The sequence below is a fragment of the Gnatocerus cornutus genome, chromosome 1 (genome assembly GCF_029298725.1).
Source record: "Gnatocerus cornutus isolate USDA-ARS CGAHR chromosome 1, icGnaCorn1.1, whole genome shotgun sequence".
Taxonomy (NCBI): domain Eukaryota; kingdom Metazoa; phylum Arthropoda; class Insecta; order Coleoptera; family Tenebrionidae; genus Gnatocerus; species Gnatocerus cornutus.
The window spans coordinates 16,852,394-16,879,995 of NC_142233.1; the positions used below are offsets into that span (position 1 = coordinate 16,852,394).

The window sequence follows — 27,602 nt, forward strand, 5'->3', positions numbered from 1 at the left end:
TAGATTGTTTATTAAGAGGACAATTTTAAAATTCTAGTCAGGTCAGGTCAGGTCAGGTCTTTTCTGGAATTCTTCTTTAGGATTTTTCTCAATTTTGTAATAATTTGTTATAATTTTTTGTGATTTCGATTTTCCGAAACTTTAGAATCTTCTTGACTTTTTATTGTTGTCTGGGGTTTTTAAAAACTTTCAGCTTTTATACAATTTTAAATTTTTAACACTGCAATAGACAAAATTTTATTTACAAATCAAATAAAACCTAAAATCAGCAATTTATTCAGAGCGTAATATTAAATCTTGTAAAATGTTTATTTTCAGAGTTATAAGCTTCAAATTTTTAGTATTCACTGGTCTTAGATTGTTTATTAAGAGGACAATTTTAAAATTCTAGTCAGGTCAGGTCAGGTCAGGTCAGGTCAGGTCAGGTCAGGTCAGTTGCTTAAAATTTACTAGCTGCAGACTGTTTATTAAACACACAAGTTTTCAAAAATCTAGTTGAATTGAAAAAGATTTTAGAATTTTTTTTGAGAGCTCAAAGAAAAATCAGCATTTTACTCGAAGCGTAGAATTAACTCTCGCAAATTGTTTATTTTGAAAAGTATATGCTTAAAATTTTTAGTATTTACTAGTTTTAAACCGTTTCTTAAACACACGGAATTAAAAAATTATAGTTGCAGTGAGCAAGATTTTAAAAATTATGTTAAAGAGGCCCAATAAAAGTCGGAAATTTAATCAGAGCCTAAAAATAACTCTTGTAAACTGTTTAGTTTAAGGGTTATATGCTTCAAATTTTCAGGATTTACTAGTTTTGAACTATTTATTAAGCATACAAAATTACAAAATTATGCCGGCATTGGGCACATTTTTTGAAATTATGTTGGAGAAACTGCAAACAACTCGAAAATTTAATCAGAGCCGAAAATTAACTTTCGTAAACTGGTTATTTTGATAGTTGTATGCTTTAATTTTTATAATTTACTACTTTTGAATCGTTTATTAAGCACACGAAATTATAAAATTATAGCCACATTGGACAAGATTTTAGAAATTATTTTGAAGAGGCCGAATAAAAGTCGGAAATTTAATCAGACCCTTAAATTAACTCTCGTAAACGGTTTATTTTAAGAGTTATATGCTTGAAATTTTTAGGATTTACTAGTTTTAAACTGTTTATTGGGCAAACGAAAGTACAAAATTTTAGCTGCAATACGTAAGATTTTAGAAATTATTTTCAAGAAACCGAATAAAAGGTGGCAATATAATGAGAGCCTAAAATTAACTCTCGTACACAGTTTAGTGTGAGAGCTATATGGTTCAAATTTTCAGGGTTATCTAATTTTAAACTGTTCATTAAGCACACAAAATCACAAAATTAAAGCTATATTGGGCAAAATTTTAGAAATTTCTTTGAGATTTTCCTCCAGGAATGTCTAAAATTTTATATCTATAATTTGATTTGGATCAGTACTGTCAAAATGTTTGACAAACATAAAAATTAGCAAATAGTTTAGTAATTCTTTATTATAACACTTTTTATTACAAACAGAAATTTTACGGATCATTATAACGGATCATTGTACCAAAAAAACCTTTCATCAGTATTTTCAAATACTGGCTTTTTGTCAGATGCATCATCGTTTGTCTTTTTCGCTGTTGCAAAAAGAATCAGAGCAGAGACCAATAAGAGGATCAGAATCGAAATCTGAACATGAAAAATTGATAATAAAATTACTGAATTTTAAAAATAGCAACTTACTCTAATGATTTTAGCCATGTTTGTTGAAAAAATTCGGAAAGAAACTGCTACTAGTGGACATGGACGGTCTGTTTTATACCTATTTGCTTATTTGCTTTTTTATTTACGGCCGTTTTAAAATTTTTACGATTTTTTTTACTGTTTAGCTTTATCAGCAGTGGTCAGGATTCGGAGAAATTCTTCAAAAATCAAAGACATAATTCAAATTAAAAATTTTTCAAAATTCTCATGAGATTGTCTCATGAGATCGAGATGTCGTTGATTTTTTTTTGTTAATTTTTTTTTTTAATTTTTAGTTACTATTGTTCGCTGGTATTTTCTAAAATTCTAAAAAAAATTTGCAGTTTTTTTTTTAATTTTTTAAAATTTTCTTCGACTCTTAGTGCTCAGGATCCTCTAGAACTTTCTAAGATTCTTTAGATTTTAGACTGGTTTATTAGCCCTGCCAAATTGCAAAATTTTTGGAAAGTCAAAATAAATTTTCATTTTTATGTTTATGGTACTAAAATATTCAAAACTTTAAAAGTATTGTCGTAACTCAGTTAATTATGGAACGATAATTTTGAAATTTGCTGAAATTGCTACCCATAACTTTTTTATTAGTCTTACCTAACACCAAACGATTTGAAAAAAGAACAAATTTTAAAAAAAATATTTTTTCGTGGAACCAAACTTTTCAAAAATTTTAGAAATATGCTCGTGAATTGGATCTTTATTTGACTATATCTTTAGAGATTACTCGCTTTAGCTTGCTTAAAAATAAGTTCGATAAATTAAAAAAATGTCGGATGAGCGGAACAGATTTTAGAATTTTTTTGGAACTAACCAAAATTTTAAAATTTCGAAAATATTTTTGTAAATCAGTTATTGGTCGAACCGGAACTTTCAATTTTGTGGTGATCAATACTTAAAGTTTGCTCGGTGAGTCTGCAAAATTACTAAATTATTCCAAGAAGAAGACAGATTATAGCGAATTTTGGTTTTTTGGAACATGAAATTTCTAAATATCTTCGTAACTCAGTTGTTTATGGGACGATTACTTTGAAATTTGCTGAAGTTGTTACATTTAACTTGTTTACTGTGCTTGCCAAATGTCAAAATTTTTGAAAAAAGTGGACGACTTTTCGAAATTTTCTATTTTGTGAAACTAAAATTTTTGAAAAAGTTCAGTAATATACTCGTAAAATTAATCTATATTAGACAATATTTTTGAAATTTGCATTAGTTACTCGTTTCAACCTGGTTAATAAGTTTGGCAAATTACAAAATTGCTGGAGCGGCGGGACAGTTTTTAGAAATTTTTAATGTATGGACTACCTAAAATTTTGAAATTTCGAATTTTTTTTGTAAATTAGTTATTAGTTGTACTAGAACTCTCAAATTTGTGGTGGTTGTTACTCAGAGCCTATTTGTTGAATCTGCAAAAATACAAAATTATTCAAAGAACGGGACTGATTTTAGCAAATTTTGCTTTTTGGGATATCGTGAAATTTTTAAATTTAGAAAGTGTCTTCGTAACTTAGTTATTTGTGAGTCGATGACTTTGAAATTTGCAGAAGTTGTTGTTTTGAACTTACTTACTAGGTGTGCCAAATGACAAAATTTTTGAAAAAAAGCGACGGTATTTAGATATATTTTTGTTTTCTGTGGAACCAAAAATTTTGAAATTTTTGTAAAATACTCGTAAATTGGTTGATTATTGGGCTATATCATTGATATTTGGCAAAATTACTCGTTGCAACTTGCTTAATAAATTTGCCAAATTACTAAATTGTTAAAAAAGCAAAATAGAATTAAAAAAAGTTCCAGAGTAACCAAAATTTTGAAATTTCCAAAATATTTTTAAATTCAGTTATTTGCAATTTGTGGTGACTAATACTTGAAGTTTGCCCGTTGAATCGTCTAAATTACAAAGTCATCGAAAGAAACGTCTTTCATTAGTGTGAAAAGAACCAAAATTCCAAACTGTTGAGTTCAAATAAAATCACCGAACTTCATAAAACCAAAATTTGTGCTAAATTCCGTTCAAATCAAATCAAGAAAAACAATAAATTTTCATGGAAATGGAAATGAAGACAAACAGATTTTACTACTTCACAAGCCATTAAACACGTTTATCTTTCCTTTTAACGAGTAATCACTCAATTCGCAAAAAAATACAAAAACGCACTCAAATGAATTTATTGCCAACTTCACAGCTATTAAAATTTCGGTGTAATTGAAGTGTCGGTACATCGATTTCCACATCAGTTCATATCAAAATCTATATGTCTGTGTCAGAAAATGGCAGCATTAGACATTAATTATTATTGGACAATTAAATGCCACTCTGATCGAACACGGATAGTAATTTAACGAACGTCGAGTTAATAAATCTAATCAATTTTAATGATGCGTGGGCAGGTTGTCGTTATTTATTGACTTTGTGGTTGATTAGGGCTAAATGTTTGGATGTTCTGTATTATGCTAATTTCGCACTTTGGTCTTGATTGAAATTTTTAGATTTATTTAGATTTTTTTTAGTTTTGGTTCCATCCAAATATAAATTTCTCAAAGCCGTTCCATTTGGCGTAACTATTAAATAGGTTGAAACACGTAATCTCTGTAAATTTCAAAAATGTAGTCCCATAAAAATCCAATTTACGAGCATATTACTGAAATTTTTGAAAAATTGAATTCCAAAAAAAAGAAAATTCTAGAAACTTGTCTCCTTTTTCTCAAAAATTTTGCCAATTGACAGGCATAGTAAACAAGTTAAAAGTAACAACCTCAGCAATTTTCAAAGTAATCGTCCCATAAGTAACTGGGTTACGAAGATATTATTCAAATTTCGAAATTTCATCTTATCTCTAAAAACCAAAATTGGTTAAAATCTGTCTCGCTCTTGCAACAATTTTGTAATTTGGCAAACTTATTAACCAAGTTGAAACGAGTAATTACTGGAAATTTCAAGAGTATTGTCTAATAGAGATCCAATTTACAGGAATATTACTGAACTTTTCAAAAATTTCAGTTACATAAAAACGAAAATGCCTAAAAGTCACCTCCTTTTCTCAAAAATTTTAGCATTTGGCAGGCATAGTAAAGAAGTTAAAAGTAACAACTTCAGCAAATTTCAAAGTAATCGTCCTATAAATAACTGAGTTACGAAGATATTTTTCAAATTTCGAAATTTCATCTTATCTCTAAAAGCCAAATTTGGCTAAAATCTGTCTCGCTCTTGCAACAATTTTGTAATTTGGCAAACTGATTAACCAAGTTGAAACGAGTAATTACTGCAAATCTCAAGAATATTGTCTAATAGAGATCCAATTTACAGGAATATTACTGAACTTTTGAAAAATTTGAGTTACATAAAAACGAAAATGCCTAAAAGTCACCTCCTTTTCTCAAAAATTTTAGCATTTGGCAGGCATAGTAAAGAAGTTAAAAGTAACAACTTCAGCAAATTTCAAAGTAATCGTCCTATAAATAACTGAGTTACGAAGATATTTTTCAAATTTCGAAATTTCATTTTATCTCTAAAAACCAAAATTGGCTAAAATCTGTCTCGCTCTTGCAACAATTTTGTAATTTGGCAAACTTATTAACCAAGTTGAAACGAGTAATTACTGCAAATTTCAAGAATATTGTCTAATAGAGACCCAATTTACAGGAATATTACAGAACTTTTCAAAAATTTGAGTTACATAAAAACGAAAATGCCTAAGAGTCGCCTCCTTTTCTCAAAAATTTTAGCATTTGGCAGGCATAATAATCAAGTTAAAAGTAACAACTTCAGCAAATTTCAAAGTAATCGTTCCATAAATATCTGAGTTACGAAGATATTTTTCAGATTTCGAAATTTCATTTTATCTCTAAAAACCAAAATTGGCTAAAATCTGTCTCGCTCTTGCAACAATTTTGTAATTTGACAAATTTATTAAACAAGTTGAAATGAGTAATTACTGCAAATCTCAAGAATATTGTCTAATAGAGATCCAATTTATAGGAATATTACAGAACTTTTCAAAAATTTGAGTTACATAAAAACGAAAATGCCTCAATGTCGCCTCCTTTTCTTAAAAATTTAATTAAGCATTTGGCAGGCATAATAATCAAGTTAAAAGTAACAACTTTAGCAAATTTCAAAGTAATCGTCCCATAAATATCTGAGTTACGAAGATATTTTTCAAATTTCGAAATTTCATTTTATCTCTAAAAACCAAAATTGACTAAAATCTGTCTCGCTCTTGCAACAATTTTGTAATTTGGCAAACTGATTAACCAAGTTGAAACGAGTAATTACTGCAAATCTCAAGAATATTATCTAATAGAGATCCAATTTACAGGAATATTACTGAACTTTTCAAAAATTTCAGTTACATAAAAACGAAAATGCCTAAAAGTCACCTCCTTTTCTCAAAAATTTTAGCATTTGGCAGGCATAATAATCAAGTTAAAAGTAACAACTGCAGCAAATTTCAAAGTAATCGTCCCATAAATATCTGAGTTACGAAGATATTTTTCAGATTTCGAAATTTCATTTTATCTCTAAAAACCAAAATTGGCTAAAATCTGTCTCGCTCTTGCAACAATTTTGTAATTTGGCAAACTTATTAACCAAGTTGAAACGAGTAATTACTGCAAATTTCAAGAATATTGTCTAATAGAGACCCAATTTACAGGAATATTACAGAACTTTTCAAAAATTTGAGTTACATAAAAACGAAAATGCCTCAAAGTCGCCTCCTTTTCTCAAAAATTTTAGCATTTGGCAGGCATAATAACCAAGTTAAAAGTAACAACTTCAGCAAATTTCAAAGTAATCGTTCCATAAATATCTGAGTTACGAAGATATTTTTCAGATTTCGAAATTTCATTTTATCTCTAAAAACCAAAATTGGCTAAAATCTGTCTCGCTCTTGCAACAATTTTGTAATTTGGCAAACTTATTAACCAAGTTGAAACGAGTAATTACTGCAAATTTCAAGAGTATTGTCTAATAGAGCTCCAATTTATAGGAATATTACGGAACTTTTCAAAAATTTCAGTTACATAAAAACGAAAATGCCTAAAAGTCGCCTCCTTTTCTCAAAAATTTTAGCATTTGGCAGGCATAATAATCAAGTTAAAAGTAACAACTTCAGCAAATTTCAAAGTAATCGTCCTATAAATAACTGAGTTACGAAGATATTTTTCAGATTTCGAAATTTCATCTTATCTCTAAAAACCAAAATTGGCTAAAATTTGTCTCGCTCTTGCAACAATTTTGTAATTTGGCAGGCTCAACGAACAAACTTTTAGTATTGATCACCGAAAAATTGAAAGTTCAAATTCGATCAATAACTGACTTACAAAAATGTTTTCCAAATTTCAAAATTTTGGTTATTTTAGAAAATAAAAATTTCTACAATCTGCCTTGCTCGTCCTACATTTTCGTAATTTGGCAAACTTATTAAGCAAGGTGATGCGAGTAATCTGTGCAAATTTTAAAGGTATGGTCTAACAAACATCCAATTTAAGAGCATATGTCTACCATATTCGAAAATTTTGGTTTCACAAAAAAAAATTTTTGGAAATCGGTTCCTTATTTTTAAACTTTTGGTGTTAGGTAAGACTAATAAAAAAGTTATGGGTAGAAATTACAGCAAATTTCAAAACTATCGTTCCATAATTAACTGAGTTACGACAATACTTTTAAAATTTTGAATATTTTAGTACCATAAACATAAAAATAAAAATTTATTTCGTCCTTCCAAAAATTTTGCAATTTAACGAGGCTAATAAACCAGTCTGAAACCCAAAGAATCTTAGAAAGTTCTAGAGAATCCTAGAGTCGAAGAGGATCCTAGAAAATTAGAAAAAACATTTTTTTTAGAATATAGAATTTAGAATTTTAAAAAATACCAGCGAACAATGGTAACTTAAAATTAAAAAAATCTTATGATATTTTTGAAGAATTTTTAATTGGATTTAGGTCTTCGATTTTTGAGAATTTCTCAGAATCCTGACTACTGCTGATAAAGCTAAACAGTAAAAAAAAGTCGTAAAAAATTTAAAACGGTCGTAAATAGAAATGCAAATGAGCAAATTGGTATAAAACAGACCGCCCATGTCCATTTTTGGTAGTTTCTTATCGAATTGCTTCTACAAACATGGCTAACACCATCAGAGTAAGTTGTCGCAATTTTTGAAAATTCAGTGGTTTCAATGTGATCATGTCTAGATGTCCATTCTCCTGCTCTTAGTGGTGGCTACTTTCATCTTTTTTGCAAGGGCGGAAAAGGCAAACGATGATCCACTTGGAATTCCGCAACCAAGAGACTCAGAGGACTGGTGGTTTTGAGTATGGAAGTTGAGTTTCTCGAAAAAATCAAATTAAATCCTAAAAATTTGGATCATGTAACTATCAAAATAAAAAGTTTAGGAAAGTTAATTTTAGGTTCTAATTAAATTTCCGGATTTTATTCGGCCCTTTCAACATAATTTCTAAATTTTTGACCAATGCAGATATAATTTTGTAATTTTGAGTGCTTAATAATTGATTCAAAACTACAAAACGCACTGCAATAAATAATTTTTATAACTATTTGCAAATTTTTATGTTTGTCAAACAGTTTCAGAGAGTCTTGGAACAGAAAATACAATTTTAAAACATTTTTTAGAATCTGGAATGTATAGAGAATTCCAGAGAACTGCTAAGAATAAAAAAAATCGGTAGATTCAAAACAAAAAAATTACCAAAGAATTTTAAGAAAATGTTGCTATTTAACTAATAAAATAAAGCACAATAAAATTTATTTTTTGGAATAATTAGAATAATATTTAATACAATTATACCATAATAAGGAAGTTGAAGTCAGACAAATTTTTATTTCCAACGATAAGAGATATTTAAAAATGAAATTTCTGTTAATATCCGGCTGATAACAACTCTAAAAACTGTAAAATTTTAGAACACGTTTAAACAAAAATGGTAATAAACCAGTATGAATGCGATTTCCAAGTTCATTTTTAATAGTGTCTGGCAAACATGGCTAAATACATCATCGTAAGTTATTGTAGTAAATTTGGGAAATTTTCAGTGGTTTCAATGTGATCATTATGTGCAGGTTTCCATTCTCATGGTCTTATTGGTGTCTGGTCTGATCGTATATGTAATGCGGAGAGATTGAAGACTAGAGATTTCAAATAAAAAATTGTCGAAAATCCATAAAAAATAAATTCAATATTGTTCGTAACAACACTGTAGTGCAATAAATGTTACAGCCACTTGCATTTTTATTTTTTGTACTTTGACGGGTTTCTCCGATTTTCCTTATTCTTTAGATTCGTTCCTAAAAATCTTTATTTATTATAATAAAAATCTAATCGTACTTATTTCATTCGTACAAATATTTAATTATCTAGTGGGCTGTTTTTCTCTAAACGTATGTCTTGATAACTGTCATTTCCTAACACCGGTCGACTATTTCACGTTCTAACATAAAGTTCAGACACACGTTCGCAATATTTCAATCATAATAATTAGCAACATTTAAACAAATTTTGAAATTTTGATTTTTTTTTGAGTGCGGTTCTTAAACTAGTCCTACCGATCTGAAATTTGGGCAGATGCTAGACTCAGGGCTGCTTTTTCGATTGGTATGTAACTCAAAAACATTAAACGGCGTTTTTGCTCGAAAAATGTTTCACGAAAATCATCCTAAAAAAATCTCTTAAAAACCTATTTCGATCTCTAATTCATTTCAGAAGCAATTTTGCATTGTTGTAGCTCATTTTACGCAGAATTTTACGCTGAATTCAAAACTGTTTTAATTTTTTCCGTACGTCAATCAATAACTAAGTTATGGTTGATTAAAAATTCGGGTTGTGGTCAGAGGGCCAAAATTTTGAAGATCCGGAAGTATCAAAACTTCATATTTCGGAAACTGCGAAAGATGAAAAACTGCAGTTTTTGCCACTGTTTTCCTCGAATTTTGTTTGATAATAATTCACTCTAAAATTTTCTGTAATTCAAAATTTTTTTTTTTAATTTTGAAAAAAAAAACCCCTAAGCTATGATATAGTTTAGAAGATATCTCGCTTATTTTGAAGCCAAATTTAGGTTAAGCGCACTCATTTTACGCAGAATTTCACGAGTAATTCAAATCCGTGCTTAAAATCTACGTACCACAATAAATAATTGAGTTATGGTCAATTAAATTTGGGATAGTTGGTTTATTTTGGAAATTTTCAATGCTTAAAATCTTCGAAACTAAAACAAGTAAAAAAACGCAATTTTTGCAATCGCATTTATGGCGCTTTTGTGGCTTAGGAGCCGTTTTCAGTTATTCAAAATTTAATGCTCAATTTTTTTCGAAAAAAAAATTCCAACTCAAGCGATAAGAAATTTTGATTTTGATTGCCGCTCGTAAACTATTTGACCTACAGATTTGAAATTCGGAAAGATGATAGACTTCGAGTTGCTCTTTCGATTGATATAAAACTCAAAAATAATAAACGTCGTTTCTTTCCGGAAACGTTTTATGAATATTTGTCCAAAAAAATTTTCTGACATTATATTTCAGTCAAAATACCTTATTTATTTGTACAGAAATTTTGTGTTAATTTTACCTCAATTTACGCAGAATTTTGCGCTGAATCTAAAACCTTTCTGGTTTTTTTTTGACAGTCTACAAATAACTGAGTTAGAGGCGTTTAAAATTTTGGCTTGACGTCAGAGGACCAAAATTTTGAAGCTCTAGAAACGATTTTCCCCGATATCTCCGGAATTATGGTAAATATATAAAAACCGCTTTCGAAATCGTTTTCCTCGCATTTTTTTACCTTAGAAATCAATTTTAGACAGTTCAAATTCAAAAGTTTCATTTTTTTAATGTAGAAGTTTCTAATTTAGACTCGGTCGCTATTTCGGTTATTTATAAAGCAATCTTAACGTATTGGGCCTCATTTTACGCAGAATTTCACACAAAATCCAAAAAGGTAAAACTCGTTAAGATCGGTCCAGAAATAACTAAGTTATAAGCGATCAAAAATTCGGATATTAAATTTTGAGTTTCAAAATTTTCAAAGTCCAATATCTCCGAAACTACGAAAGGTTTTGAGAAACGGTTTTTACTATCGTTTTTCTTGAGTTATTTTGCTTTAGAATCAGTTTTCAAAAGTCGAAAATTCGATGGTTAATTTTTTGGGTAAAAAAATTTTGCGACTCAATGGATGAAAAAATTTCAATTTTTCGTTGTTTGATCGCCCCTCGTAAACTATTTGCTCGGTCAATCTGAGATTTGCTCAGTCGATAGACCTTGAGCTTCTCTTTCTATCGCTATATAATTAAATAATACTAAACGCAGTTTTCGCCCCAAAACAGCGTCTTGAAAATGACCCTAAAATCACCCTCTGAAAGTGTAATTTAGTCGATATCTCGAATATTTGTTGAGGAGATTTGAGCTGTGTGGACTCATTTTACGCAGAATTTCGCGCTGAATCCAAAACCGCTCTTGTTTTTTTGTTAGTCGACAAATAAGTGAGTCAGAGGCGTTTGAAATTTCGCTTGTCGCCAGAGAACCAAAATTTTGAAGCTCCGAAACCGATTTTTCCTGATTTCTCCGGAATTATCGCAAATATAAAAAAAACGTTTTTGAAATCTTTTTCTCGCAATTTTTTACTTTAGAAATTGATCTTAGATAGTTCGAATTAAAAATTGTCATATTTTCAATGTAGAAGTTAGCTGCCTTTCAGTCTCTAATTTAGACTCGGTCGCTATTTCGGTTATTTATAAACCAATCTTAACGTATTGGTACTCATTTTACGCAGAATTTCACACAAAATCCAAAAAGGTAAAACTCGTTAAGAGAATTCGGATATTAAATTTTGAGTTTCAAAATCTTCAAAGTCCAATATCTCCGAAACTACGAAAGATTTTGAGAAACGGTTTTTACCATCGTTTTTCTTGAGTTATTTTGCTTTAGAATCAGCCCTCAAAAGTCGAAAATTCGGTGGTTAATTTTTTGGGCAAAAAAATTTTGCGACTCAATCGATGAAAAATTTTCATATTTTCGTTTTTTGATTGCTCCTCGTAAACTGTTTGCCCAATAGATCTGAGATTTAGACAGTTGATAGATTACGAGCTGCTCTTTCAATCTATATTTAATTCAATAATATTAAAGGCAGTTTTCGGCCGAAACAGCGTCTTGAAAATGACCCTAAACTCACCCTCAAAAAATGTAATTCGGTCGATATTTTGTTTATTTGTTAAGAAAATTTGAGCTATATGGACTCATTTGACGCAGAATTTTGAGCTAAATCCAAAAATATCCTGATTTTTCATGTGCGTCAACAAATAACTAAGTTAGAGGCGTTTGAAATTTTGAGCTGTCGCCAGAGGGTAAAAATTTTAGGGTTCGAAATCGATTTTGCTCGGAATTATGGCAAATATCAATGAACCTTTTTTTGGAACTGTTTTTCTCGCAATTTTTACCTTACAAATTGATTTTAGATAGCTTGTATTTGAAATTTTCATTTTTTTAGTGTAGAAGTTAGTTGTCTTTTAGTCTCTAATTCAGACTCGGTCGCTATCTCAGTTATTTATACAGCAATCTTAACGTATTGTACTCATTTTACGCAGAATTTTACACATAATCCAAAAAGGTAAAACTCGTTAAGATCGGTCCAGAAATAACTGAGCTAGAAGCGATCAAAATTTTGGATATTGAATTTTGAGTTCCAAAATTTTCAAAGTTCAATATCTCCGAAACAACGGAAGATTTTGAGAAACGGTTTTCACCATCGTTTTTCGCGGCCCATTTCGCTTTAGAATCAACCCTCAAAAGTCAAAAATTCGATAGTCGTTTTTTTTGTCAAAAAAATTTTGCGACTCAATCGATGAAAAATTTCAATTTTTCGTTTTTTGATCGCCTCTCGTAAACTGTTTGCTCTATGGATCTGAGATTTAGTCAGTCGATAGATCTTGAGCTCCTCTTTTTAACGCTATATAATTAAATAATACTAAAGGCAGTTTTCGCCCCAAAACAGCGTCTTGAAAATCACCCTCTGAAAGTGTAATTCAGTCGATATCTCGAATATTTGTTGAGGAGATTTGAGCTGTGTGGACTCATTTTACGCAAAATTTTGCGCTGAATCCAAAACCGATATTGTTTTTTTTGTAGGTCGACAAATAAGTGAGTTAGAAGCGTTTGAAATTTTGCTTGTCGCCAGAGGACCAAAATTTTGAAGCTCCAAAAACGATTTTTCTCGATTTTTCCGGAATTATGGTAAATACGACAAAACCCTTTTCGGAATAGTTTTTTTCGCAATTTTTTATTTTAGAATTCGATTTTAGATAGTTTGAATTCAAAATTTTGACTTATTTAAAGTATACAAGTTAGCTGTCTTTCAGTCTCTAATTTAGACTCGGTCGTTATCTCGGTTATTTATACAGCAATCTTAACGTATTGTGCTCATTTTACGCAGAATTTCACACAAAATCCAAAAAGGTAAAACTCGTTAAGATCTGTCCAGAAATAACTGAGTTATGGCGATCAAAAATTCGGATATAAAATTTTGAGTTTCAAAATTTTCAAAGTCCAATATCTCCGAAACTACGAAAGATTTTGAGAAACGGTTTTCACCATCGTTTTTCGCGGCCCATTTCGCTTTAGAATCAACCCTCAAAAGTCAAAAATTCGATAGTCGTTTTTTTAGGCAAAAAAATTTTGCGACTCGATGACAAATTATCAATTTTTCGTTTCTTGATCGCCTCTTGTAAACTGTTTGCCCAATGGATCTGAGATTTAGACAGTTGATAGATTACGAGCTGCTCTTTCCATCGACATATAATTTAATATTAAAAGCAGTTTTCCCTCTTAAACAACGTCTTGAAAGTGACCCTAAACTCACCCTCTAAAAATGTAATTCGGTCGAAATCTCGGTTATTTGTTGAGGAAATTTGGCGCTGTATTGGCTCATTTTACGCAGAATTTTGCGCTGAATCCAAAACTACCATCATTTTTTTAGTCCGCCAACAAATAACTGAGTTACAGGCGTTTGAAATTTCGGATTGTCGCCAGAGGGCTAATATTTTGGAGGTTTGAAAACGATTTTTCTCGAAATCTTCGGACAAAAAAACTGTTTTTGAAGTCGGTTTTCTCGCAATTTTTTAGCGTAGAAATCGGTCTTTGATAGTTCGAATTCAAAATTTTTATTTTTAATGTAGAAGTTAGCTGTCTTTCGGTTTTCAATTTAGACTTGCTTAGTGCTCATTTCACGCAGAATTTCACGAAGAGTCCAAAACTGGCTCAAAATTTCCTTACATCAACAAATAACTGGAGTTGCGACTCTTTAGAACGAAGCCTTGGAGGTCAAACTGAGCAGCATAAAGCCAAGAAATCGCCGCTTAAAATTGAATGAGAGAAACTCACATGTGCTTCAGCTTCTTTAACGACCCCAACACTCTCTTGTCCAATGTCCTAAATTGGTTCTGCTCCAACTTCCTGAAACGAACTCTTCGAACACTTCCCTTACAATTACAGCACACTTACAGTAAAGTTAGATTCGGCACATCGACGAAAACGCCGATCTCAATCGTCTTAATAAAATTGTGATCCAACGTCCTGAAACAAACCAAAGCGTGCTAAAAATACCCCGCAATTGAATTAAACGCGCATTTAAATGAAGCCATCGAGCACGACACCGGAACTCCAGAAATACCCTTAAAAATCCCACAGGAAGTCTAAGGACACAACCCGTTTTATTCATTACGACACGCAAATACTTACAGCATTCCCAGACGAGTGAGATTGGTGAAAGTCCCGTTTTTCAGTTCGGCCAAGTGATTGTTGGACAGATATCTGCAAAAAGTAAAAACGTGCGGGCAATTCGAACTGATTTATTCGAAGTTCAAGGGCACGAAATTGATGTTTGAGGGTATATTGCACCCCGTATAAATTCCGCTTAACTACTCGGGGGTATAAATAAAATTTGTGGGATCGAGGATGAAGCGGATGCCACGATATTGCGGTTTGTTGGATTGGTGTATGGATAAGTAAACAATTCATTCATATGGTGGCGACGAAATGTTTACTAATAAATTTAATTAAGTTGTTTGGGGAAAGTTTTCTGGATAATTATTTGCGGCTTGGACGGGAATTATTGAAACCCGCGCGGTTGGGAAATCCTTCAGGTTTTCTTTTATGCAGGCGAGTTCGAGGAAAACCAATATACAGTTTCTTAAGGGAAAATTGTCGCTGTTTTGAAGCTTGTCGTTACAATAATTCGGGAAAATTACTCGGCGACGCGGTGAAATGCAAGAAACGTTTTAATTATCCCGGCGCATCCACCATTTTTATTATAAAAAATTAGAATGGTGTAAAATTTTCTAGGCTTTTGAAAGATGTTAGGAATGATCATTTTGGTTGTTACCAAAATTTTTAAAATCTCGAAGAATTTTTCTCCAATACAAAATTAATTTTTAGGACATTCAAAGGGTTTTTACGATTTTTCAGAACCTTTTAAACCCTTTAACATCTTCTAGAATCTTTTTTGGTTATCGGGATTCTGCAGGATTTTTTGCTCTTTTTTTTTAATTTTTTAGAATGATTTAGAATTAAGTTTTTTCGGATTTGAAAATTCTATAGATAAAAGCATGAGATTTCCTGAAAATAATACTTTCAAAATTATAATCATTTCTTGTTTTAAAATTCTGTAATTTGGTACATTGGTATGGTATGGTAATTTTGAATTTTAAGCTTGTCTGCCAAATAAAAAATTGCACAATTTGTAATTTTCCTTCTAAAATTCTGTAATTTTGCAGACTAAATAGGCAAGCTAAAATTAATAAGTTCACGAAAAATCATTGTTTTTGCATTAAAATTGTCGGATTTATCGAATTTAATTAAAATTTTTGAATTTTGATCTCGTCCTCGAAATAAAAAATTTAAAAATTTGAAATTCTTAGTCAGAAATTCTGTATTTCGGCACACTAATTAGGCATCTGATAAGTGACAAGTCCATCAAATTTCATTGTTTTAGCCTTAAAATTGTCGGATTTATGGAATTTAATAGAAAAAATAGAAAAATAGAAATTTTTGCTTATTCAGAAACTTAAAATTTTGTATTTTTTTTAATTTTGTTCTAAAATTCTGTAATTTAGTACGTCAGATAGGCATCTAAAAATAAACAAATTCACAAAATTTTTTTATCATTAAAATTGTCGAAACTAAAAATTTTATAAAAAATTTTGAATTTTAATCTGGTTCTCGAAATAAAAAACCCAAAATTTGTAATTCAAGGTCAAAAAATCTGTATTTTGGCACTCTATAGCATCTGATAATTTTATTGCTTTAGTCTTAAAATTGTGGAGATTTATAGAGTTTAATAGAAATTTTCGAATTTTCTACTTATTCAAGAAATAAATTTACAAAATTTCATCTTTTGTTCTAAAATTCTGTAATTTGGTACGATAGATAAACATCAAAAAAGGAACAAATCCACCAAATTTCATCGCTTTGTTATCAAAATTGTTAAAATTACAGATTTTATAGAAAATGTTAAATTTTGATTTTGTCCTCTAAATAAACATCTAAAATTTGTAATTCTTGTTCAAAAATTTTGTAATTTAATACTTTAGACAGACATCTAAATAGGAACCAATCCACCAAATTTCAGATTTTTTAATCTTAAAAATTGTCGAAATTACAGATTTATTCGAAAATTTTGAATTTTGATCTTGTACTCGGAATAAAAAATCCAAAATTTGTAATTTTAGGTCAAAAAGTCTGTATTTTGGCACACTAAATAAGCATCTGATAAGTAACCAGTCTACAAAATTTTATTGTTTTAGCCTTAAAATTGTGGGATTTATAGAGTTTAATAGAAATTTTTGAATCTTTTGCTTATTCAAAAAATTAAAATTTACAAATTTTCATCTTTTGTTCTAAAATTCTGTAATTTGGTACGTTAGATAAGCATCTAAAAAGGAACAAATCCACCATATTTTAGCTTTTTAACTTTAAAATTATCGAAATTACAGATTTTATAAAAAAATTGAATTTTAATCTCGTCTTCGAAATAAACAATTCCAAAATTTGTATGTCTTGGTAAAAAATTCTGTATTTCGCCACACTAAATAAGGATCTAATAGGCGACAAGTCCATCAAATTGCATTGCTTTAGCCTTAACATTGTCGGATTTATCGAGTTTATTAAAAAGTTTGAATTTTCTGTTTATTCAATAAATTAAAATTTACAAAATTTATATTTTTGTTTCTAAAATTCGGTAATTTGGTACATTAAACACGCATCTAAAAAGAAACAAATTCATTTAATTTCATCCTTTTGTCATTAAAATTGTCGAAATTACAGATTTTATAGAAAATTTTGAATTTTTATCTCGTCTTCGAAATAAAAAATTTCAAAATTTGTATTTCTTAGCCAAAAATTTTGCCACGCTAAATAAGCATCTAATAAGTAAAAAGTCTACCAAATTTCATTGTTTAAGCTTGAGAATTTTGTCGGATTTATCGAGTTTAATAAAAAAAATAATTAATTTAAAGTCTGTCCTCCTAATAAAAACTTTTGTAATTTTTTTTTTAAATTCCCTAAATTGGCACACTAAATAGGCATCTTAGAAATGATCACCAAATTTCAGAAATGTAGCGTAAAAATTGTCGGATTTACAAAGTTTCAACAAATGTTTTGAATTTTTAGCTTGTCTTAGAAATGTAAATTTTCAAAGTTTTTGTTTTTTGTTATAAATGTATTTAATTTGGTAGTCTAAATATGTTTTTCAGAAGTTAAAAATCCGTTAAAAGTTTTATTGAATCGGAACTAAAATTGTTGACGTTACCAATTTAATTGAAGATTTTGAATTTTCACCTTGTCCGTAAAACAAAAAAATTATTAAAGTTTCCAATTTTTTTTTAATTCTCTAACTTGACAGATTTAACAGGCATGTTAAACCAATTGTCGGTTTTATCGAGTTTAATAGAAATTTTTGAATTTTGATCTCGTCCTCGAAATAAAAAATTTAAAAATTTGAAATTCTTAGTCAGAAATTCTGTATTTCGGCACACTAATTAGGCATCTGATAAGTGACAAGTCCATCAAATTTCATTGTTTTAGCCTTAAAATTGTCGGATTTATAGAATTTAATAGAAAAAATAGAAAAATAGAAATTTTTGCTTATTTAGAAACTTAAAATTTTGTATTTTTTTTAATTTTGTTCTAATATTCTGTAATTTAGTACGTCAGATAGGCATCTAAAAATAAACAAATTCACAAAAATTTTTATTATTAAAATTGTCGAAACTAAAAATTTTGTAAAAAATTTTGAATTTTAATCTTGTTCTCGAAATAAAAAAACCCAAAAATTGTAATTCAAGGTCAAAAAATCTGTATTTTGGCACTCTATAGCATCTGATAAGTGACAAGTCCACATAATTTTATTGTTTTAGCCTTAAAATTGTGGGATTTATAGAGTTTAATAGAAATTTTTGACTTTTCTGCTTATTCAAAAAATTAAAATTTACAAATTTTCATCTTTTCTTCTAAAATTCTGTAATTTGGTCCGTTAGATAAGCAACTAAAAAGGAACAAATTCACCAAATTTCATCGCTTTATCATCAAAATTGTCAAAATCACAAATTTTATAGAAAATTTTGAGTTTTCAGTTTGTCCTCGCAATAAAAAATTCTAAATTTTGTAATTCTTGTTCAAAAATTCTGTAATTTTTCAAACTAAATTGGCATCGTAGAAATGACAAGTCCACCAAATGTCATTGTTTTAGCGTTGAATTTGTCGAATTTATCGAGTTGAATAAAAAATTTTGAGTTTATAGCTTATTCAAAAAATTAAAATGTTTAAATTTTTATTTTTTGTTCTAAAATTTGGTGATTTGGTATGTTATATAAGCATCAAAAAAGGAAGAAATCTACCAAATTTCAGTTTTTATCTTTAAAATTGTCGAAATTACAGATTTATTCGAAAATTTTGAATTTTGATCTTGTTCTCGGAATAAAAAATCCAAAATTTGTAATTTTAGGTCAAAAAGTCTGTATTTTGGCACACTAAATAAGCATCTGATAAATGACCAGTCCACAAAATTTTATTGTTTTAGCCTTAGAATTGTGGGATTTATAGAGTTTAATCGAAATTTTTGACTTTTCTGCTTATTCAAGAAATTAAAATTTACACATTTTTTTCTAGTACACTTTAAGAGAAAAATACAAAAATAATTTAGTTTATTTTATACACCCTGTATATATTACTGTTGAACCTAATTCCGCATTAATATTGAAAACGCAATCAGCACTCCGTCGGAGAAAAATCGGTTAAAACACTTCCCGCTCCGACCCTTTAAATAAATAAACCTAAAAGCTACAAGTTAAATTTATTGTGTACCGCACCTTCATCTTCCTTTCCCTCATTTTTCGCTCCTTTCACTGACATCTGTTTTCATCAAACCTCCGAGTGGTCTCCTCGGATTTCTCTTATTTCTCCACGCATTTACAACTTTGATGAGTCCGTCACCCTTCGTCCTTTCCTTCGCCCTGACACCTCCATAAATCAAGCAAAAAATGGAAACAAACATCCCCTGATGGACCTCCACCGCCAATTGGCGAAGTTAATCACCTAATAAAAGCGCCATTTTCTTCAATTAAACTCCGGATCGCATATTATGGCGGTTATGAAAGATCGCTAACGCCCTGTGTTAACTTAAAGAGCCATAAACTGCGGTTCGGATAGCTAATTAGAAAGGCTCGTGCTGGGGGGGATAATGGGGGAATTGTGATTGGGAATTGGGGGATTTTAAGTGCAAACAGTGTTGACGAGACGGACGATAAAAAGTGTGATGGAAATGACTGGAAATCGGATTTGGTTTTTACAAGCTGCCAGGTCATTACAAAATAAAGAAGCTTAGTGGTGGCTGTTGAATCGAAGGGTGAATGGGGCAAAAACAGACAGAAATGCTGCGGAATTAGACAGATTGTTTGTTGGCGGAATGGAGGCATTCATGGAGAAATAAAACTACGAAAAGTTTGGTTTTTGCGAAGAGAAATCGCGAGAATGTAATGAGGGGCTTACAATGAAAAAGCAAAGGAAAATCTCGAAATTATCAAATTCAAGGAAAACTAAAAATTCCAGGAGAATTTGAGCTATTCCGGAAATTTTTAAGAGTTCAATAAATCTAACAAATTTTATACTGTAGAACCAATTTAATAATTTGTTTTAAATGTTAAATTCGACCTAGAAACAGAAAATTTCAATTTTTTTATTCTTATTTTAAAAGTTTGTAAGTTGACACACTGAATGAGCACTATAAAGTTCACCATTTTTCCGTGTTTTAGCGTCAAAATTGTCAGAGATTTAAAAAAAAAGATGTGGAATTTTTAATTCAAAAATTTAAATTAAACTTAGTAAATCCTACAACTTTAACAATAAAACAATGAAATTTGGTGGACTTACCGCCTTAAACATGCTTATTTCGTGTACCCAATTTCAGTATTGTCAAACAAGAAACCGAAATTTTGTAAATTTTACTTCTTTAAATAAGCTGAAAAGTCAATTAAATTCGATAAATCCGATAATTTTGATGCTAAAGTCATGAAATTTGGTAAACTTGTCATTTCTAAGATGTTTATTTAGTCTGACAAATAACAGAAATTTACAAAAAAAATTACAAATTTTAGAATTTTTTTAGTGAAATGACAAACTCAAAACTCAATTTTTTTATAAAATCTGTAATTTTGACAATTTTGATTATAAAGCGATGAAATTTAGTGAATTTGTTCCTTTTTAGATGCTTATTTAACGTACCAAATTACAGAATTTTAGAACAAAAGATGAAAATTTGTAAATTTTAATTTTTTGAATAAGCAAAAAAGTAAAAAATTTCTATTAAACTCTATAAATCCTACAATTTTAAGGCTAAAACAATAAAATTTTGTGGACTGGTCACTTATCAGGTGCATATTTAGTGTGCCAAAATACAGACTTTTTGACCTAAAATTACAAATTTTGGAATTTTTTATTCCGACAAGATCAAAATTAATTTTTTTTTTAAAAAAACAGTAATTTCGACAATTTTAAAGATAAAAAAACTGAAATTTGGTGGATTTGTTTCTTTTTAGATGCTTTTCTAATATACCAAATTACCAAATTTTAGAACAAAAAATAAAAATTTGAACATTTTAATTTTTTAAATAAGCTGTAAATTCAAAAATTTCTATGCAACTTGATAAATTCGACAAATTTAACGCTAAAACAATGACAACTGGTAAATTTGTCATTTCTCGGATGCCAATTTAGTTTGCCAAATTACAGAATTTTAGAGTAAGAATTGCAAATTTTTGAATTTTTTATTTAGAGGACAAGGTCAAAATTCACAATTTTCTATAACATCTGTAATTTAGACAATTTTGATGATAAAGCAATGAAATTTGGTAGGTTTGTCCCTTTTTGGATGCTTAGCTAACGTACCAAATTACAGAACTTTATAACAAAAGATAAAATTTCAAAAATTTAAATTTTTTGAATATGCAGAAAATTCAAAAATTTCTATTAAACTATAAATCCTACAATTTTAATGCTAAAACAATAAAATTTTGTAGACTTGTCACTTATCAGATGCTTATTTAGTGTGCCAAAATACAGAATTTTAGAACAAGAACTACAAATTTTGGAATTTTTTATTTTAAGAACAGGATCATTTTTTTTTTTAAATCAGTAATTTTGACAATCTTAAAGATAAAAAACTAAAATTTGTTGGATTTGTTCCTTTTTAGATGCCTATCTAACATACCAAATTACCAAATTTTAGAACAAAAAATAAAAATTTGAACATTTTAATTTTTTGAATAAGCTATAAATTCAAATTTTTTTATTCAACTCGATAAATTCGACAAATTTAACGCTAAAACAATGACATTTGGTGGACTTGTCATTTCTATGATGCCAATTTAGTTTGCCAAATTACAGAATTTTAGAACAAGAATTACAAACTTTAGAATTTTTTATTGTGAGGACAAATTCAAAATTCAAAATTTTCTATAAAATCTGTAATTTTGACAATTTTGATGATAAAGTGATGAAATTTGGTGAATTTGTTCCTTTTTTGATGCTTATCTAACCTACCAAATTACAGAATTTTAGAACAAAAGATGAAAATTTGTAAATTTTAATTTCTTGGATAAGCAGAAAAGTCAAAAATTTCTGTTAAACTCTATACATCCCACAATGTTAAGGCTAAAACAATAAAATTTACTGAACTTGTCACTTGTCAGGTGCTTATTTAGTGTGCCAAATTACAGAATTTTTGACCTAAAATTACAAATTTTGGATTTTATATTCCGAGTACAAGATCAAAATTCAAAATTTTCGATAAGCAGAAAAGTCAAAAATTTCTGTTAAACTCTATACATCCCACAATGTTAAGGCTAAAACAATAAAATTTACTGAACTTGTCACTTGTCAGGTGCTTATTTAATGTGCCAAATTACAGAATTTTTGACCAAGAATTACACATTTTGGAATTTTTTATTCCGACAAGATCAAAATTAAAAATTTTCTAAAAAATCTGTAATTTCGACAATTTTAAAGATAAAAAAAACTGAAATTTGGTGGATTTGTTTCTATTTAAATGCTTATCTAATATACCAAATTACCAAATTTTAGAATAAAAAAAATTTGAACATTTTTATTTTTTAAATAAGCTAAAAATTTTTATTCAGCTTGATAAATTCGACAAATTAATTTATTAATAATAAAAGGATAAAATTTGGTGTATTTGTTCCCTTTTAGATGCCTGTATAAAGTATTAAATTACAAAATTTTAGAACAAGAATTACAAATTTTAGATTTGTTTATTTAGACAAAATCAAAATTTAACATTTTCTATAAAATCTGTAATTTTAACAATTTTGATGATAAAGCGATGAAATTTGGTGGATTTGTTGCTTTTTAGATGCTTATCTAAGGTACTAAATTACAGAATTTTAGAACAAGAGTTACAATTTTTTTTAAAATTTTTATTTAGACAAGATCAAAATTCAAAATTTTCTATAAAATCTGTAAATTAACAATTTTAATAATAATTGGATAAAAATTTGGTAAATTTGTTCCGTTTTAGATGCCTGTCTAAAGTACTAAATTACAACATTTTTGAACAAAAAATATATTTTTTTTAAATTTTATTTTCTTGAATCAGCAAAAATTTCTATTAAACTCGATAAATTCCACAATTTAAACACCTAATCAATGAAATTTGGTCAACTCGTCACTTCAGAGACATCTATTTAACGTGCCAAATTTCAACATTTTAGAACAAGAATTACAAATTTTAAATTTTTTTATTTAGAGGACAAAATCAAAATTCAAAATGTTCTATAATATCTGTAATTTTAACAATTTTGATGATAAAGGGATGAAATTTGGTGAATTTGTCCCATTTTAGATGGCTATCTAATGTACCAAATTACAACATTGTAAAACAAAAAACAAAAATTTTGTAAATTTAAATTTCTTGAATAAGCAGAAAATTCAAAAATTTCTATTAAACTCGATAAATCCCACATTCTTAATGCTAAAACAATGAAATTTGGTGTACGTATTAATTATCTCGGGGATTCTTATCTAGTCGGCTAAATTACGGACTTTTAAAACAAGAATTACAAATTTTAGAATTTTTTATTTAAATAAGAAGATCAAAATTCAAAAATTGCTATTAAACTTTATAAATTCCACAATATTAACGCTAAAGCAATGAAATGTGGTGGATTTATTGTTTTAGAGATACCAATTCAGTGTGCCAAATTACAAAATTTTAGATCAAGAATTACAAATTTTAGAATTTTTTATTTGGAGGATGAACTTCAAATTTCAATTTTTTTATTACACTTGGTAAATCCGCTGATTTACACGCTAATAAAATGAAATTTTGTGGACATGTTACTTTTGAAATGCCTATTTAGCGCGTCAAATTGTAGAATTTTAGAAAAAGAATTACAAATTTTAGAATTTCTTATTTGTAAGACAAACTTCAAATTCCAATTTTTTGATTACACTTGGTAAAATCCTACAATTTAAACGCAAAAAAAATAAATTTTGGTGGATTTGTAATTTTGAAATAACCTATTTAGCGTGCCAAATTACAGAATTTTTGAAAAAGAATTTTCTATTTGGAGGACAATTTTCAAATTAAAAATTTTCGATTACACTCGGTAAATTCTACAATTTTAAAGCTAATTAAATAAAATTTAGTGCACTAGTCACTTCTGAAAAGCCGTTTGAGTCGGCCAAATTACAAAATTTTAGAACAACAATTACAAATTGTAGAATTTTTTATTTGGAAAATAAACTCAAAATTCAAAGTTTTAAATTAAAGTCGTCGACTCCGATAATTTTAACGCTAAAACATTGAAACTTGTCCATCTTTTTGTTATTTTATGGAGCCAATTTTCTGTACCAAACTTCAGATTTTATAATCTTCAGATTTTCGATTCTCATTACATTCCGAACTGTCAAAACTAAACCACTAAAACACCTTGAAATATGAGTCCATCATATCAACAAAACGACCGTTCTAAATTATCCCTTATCACCTGCTGTCTCCCCTAATTAACGACTGATAACTCCCGACGCCACCAAAAACTCCTCCAGTACCAAACCAACAATGCAACTAATAACTTCTTCATTACTTCTCGCTCTGTTCCCCCATTTCGGTGAGTTTCACCCCGAAAAAATAAACAAATAAACGACGCCTTGACTCCTAAAACCCCCGTTTATCCCCATTCCCCCCAATAAATCCCAGGAAACGAACTAAGCTTTTTTACCCCGATATTTCGCACGTTTTATCGCCCCAATGAAAATTAATTGCGTTTCCAGGAGCTCCACTCTCCTGCTACAACTGCATGACCGGTTATGCAACTTCGGAGTTTTGCAGCGACCAACTCCCCAGCGGCTACCTAGTGGAATGCGACACTCCTGGGGCGCAGTGCTACGAGTCGATTCAGTGGTTTAATGGTGAAATCGTCTTCTTCGAGTTGATTTGTTTTAGTTAAAAGTGTTTGTTTTAGACGGGGCTCTTAGGCTGGCGATGCGAGGCTGCTGGACTCCTCAGGAGAATTCCACGGCGGGGGCGGGGTTCTGCGGGAACTACCAGAGTTCTGAGGGAGAGTTGAGATATTGCAGGAATTGCACGGAGGATTTGTGCAACACGAATGCGCTTTATTTTCCTGTTAAACTGTTGGATTGTTATGTTTGATTTTCCAGTTTTTGAAATGTCTCAGCAGTAAAAAAATGGGAAATTTGGGAAAAACTATTTTAAACAATTATAATTTATGGGTGGTTTATTATCAGTAAAATGTATTCGCAAGGTTAGAGGGTCCTTTTAGGGGTCTGTTTAATTCATCTGTATTTTTGAGACTTTTTTAAATTCTTTTTCCACGATTTTCTAGGCAAAAAAAATCAAAATCAAAAATCATAACTTTGCATTTGAATGCAGTTGAATTTTGCACATTTAAGGAAAAACTTAAAGTTAACAAGCTTTTCAAATTGCAATAATTTGATGTTAAAACTACAGGAACTACAGGGTGTAATCAAAATTTTTCGAATTTTTGGCTCCCGCTGTAAATAAACACTAATAACTTCTCCTTCTTCGGCTTTATGCAGTTGTAATTTAGCGCAGTTAAAAAACAACTAAATAACAATTATTTCTTTAAATTTTATTGATGTAGTGGTAAAACTATAGAAACTACAGAGTGTAACCAAAAATTTAAACTCTCGTTCTAAATAAACATTAATAACTTTTGGTTTTTTGGCTTTTTAGAAGCGTAATTTGGCAGAGTTAAAAAACAATGAAAAGGCAATAATTTCCCTAAATTTTATTGATGTAGGAATAAAACTACAGGAATTACAGGGTGTAATCAAATATTTTTGAAATATTTAGCACTAATAAATAAACACAAATAACTTTTAGTTTTTCAGTTGTTTGGAATTGCCCATTGGCACAATTAAAAAACAACCACAAAACCACTAATTTGTTTGAATTTCATTAATGTAGTGTTAAAACTACAGAAACTACAAGTCTTAGTCGAAAATTTTTGGCACTCGCTCTTAATGAATATTAATAACTTTAGCTTTCTATTGAGTTGTAATTTGGCACTAATAAGAAGCAACTCGAAGCCAATAATTGCTCTAAATTTTATTGATGTAATGTGATAACTACTGAAACTACAGGGTGAATTCGAAAATTTTCGGATTTTTTGATTCTCATTATAATTAACACTAATAATAACTTTTGGTTTTTTGGCTCTATAGAGTTTTAGTTTGGCGTAATTAAAGCACTTAAAACTAAAAATTTCTTTAATTTTCATCAATGTCAAAGCTACAAAACTACAAGGTGTGATCAAAAATTTTTGAAATTTTTGACTTTTGCTGTAAATAAACATTAATAACTTCTGTTTCGTTGGCTCCAAAGAGTTGTAATTTGGCACATTTAAAGAAGAACTCAAAGTTAACAAGTCCTCAAAATTTGGTTAATTTAGAGTTAAAACTACAAAAACTACAGAGTATTCAAATTTTTTTTAATTTTTTTGGCTCTTGCTGTAAATAAACAGTAATTTATGCTTCTTCAGTTCTAAGAAGTTTTAATTTGGTGCATACAAAAAAATAACTCTAATTTTCTAACTTTCACTGAAACAGTATTAAATCTACAGGATGTAATCAAAATTTTTCAAAATTTTTGGCCTTTGCTATAAATGAACACTCATAACTTTTGCTTCTTTGGATCTATGCAGTTGAATTTTGCACATTTAAGGAAAAACTTAAAGTTAACAAGCTTTTTAAATTGCAATAATTTGATGTTAAAACTACAGGAACTACAAGGTGTAATCAAAATTTTTCGAATTTTTTGGCTCTCGCTGTAAATAAACTGTAATAATTTTTGCTTTTTCGGCTTAATTGTAATTTGGCGCAGTTAAAAAACAACTAAATAACAATTGTTTCTTTAAATTTTATTGATGTATTGGTGAAACTATAGAAACTACAGAGTGTAACCGAAATTTTTTGATTTTTTTGGATTTTGATATTAACAAACAATAATAACTTCTTCTTTAGCACTATGCAGTTGTTATTTGATACAATTAAAAAGCAACTAAAAGCTAATAACTTTAGTTAATGTAGTGTTTTAAATACAGGAACTGCAAGGTGTAAGCAAAATTTTTCGAATTATTTGGCATTCGCTCTAAATTAATACTAAAAATTTTTACTAATTCGGCTCTACAGAGTTGTAATCTGGGAAAATTAAAACTTGATTTAGAACTAGTAATGTCTCCAAATTTTATTAAAATTGTGTTAAAACTACAGGAACAACAGAGTGTAATCAAAAATTTTCGAAATTTCTGCCCTCGCTATTAATAAACAGTGATAACTTCTGCTTCTTCCGCTTAAAGAAATTCTAATTTGGTGTAATTAAAAGACAACTCAAAACCAGTACTGTCTCCAAATTTCGTTAATATAGTGTTAAATTTACAGAAACTACAGGGTGTAATCAAAATTTTTGGAAATTTTTGGCACTCGCTTTAAATAAACATTAATAACTTTTGGTCCTTTGGCTTTATGGAGGCGTAATTTAGCACAGTTAAAAAACAACAGAAATGCAATAATTTCCCAAAATTTCATGGATAAACTACAAGGTGTAATCAAAATTTTTTGAAATATTTAGCACTAGCTTCTATAAATAAACACAAATAACTTTTGGTTTTTCAGTTCTCTAAAATTGCCCATTGGCACAGTTAAAAAACAACCACAAAGCCACTAATTTGTTTAAATTTAATTAATGTAGTGTTAAAACTACAGGAACTACAAGTTTT

The 27,602-nt window shown here is 29.2% G+C and overlaps 1 protein-coding gene across 1 annotated transcript in view; it reads right to left on the bottom strand.

Annotated features, from left to right (window-relative positions):
* The window catches only part of Lgr4 (Leucine-rich repeat-containing G protein-coupled receptor 4), a 154,548-nt gene that overhangs the window by 20,795 nt on the left and 106,151 nt on the right, over positions 1-27,602 (bottom strand). The window contains exons 12-14 of the mRNA XM_088049831.1: positions 14,515-14,586; positions 14,278-14,349; positions 14,158-14,229 (exon numbers count right to left, since the gene is read on the bottom strand). Coding sequence (XP_087905957.1) covers positions 14,158-14,229; positions 14,278-14,349; positions 14,515-14,586 — 216 coding nt within the window. The remainder of the gene's footprint in view (positions 1-14,157; positions 14,230-14,277; positions 14,350-14,514; positions 14,587-27,602) is intronic.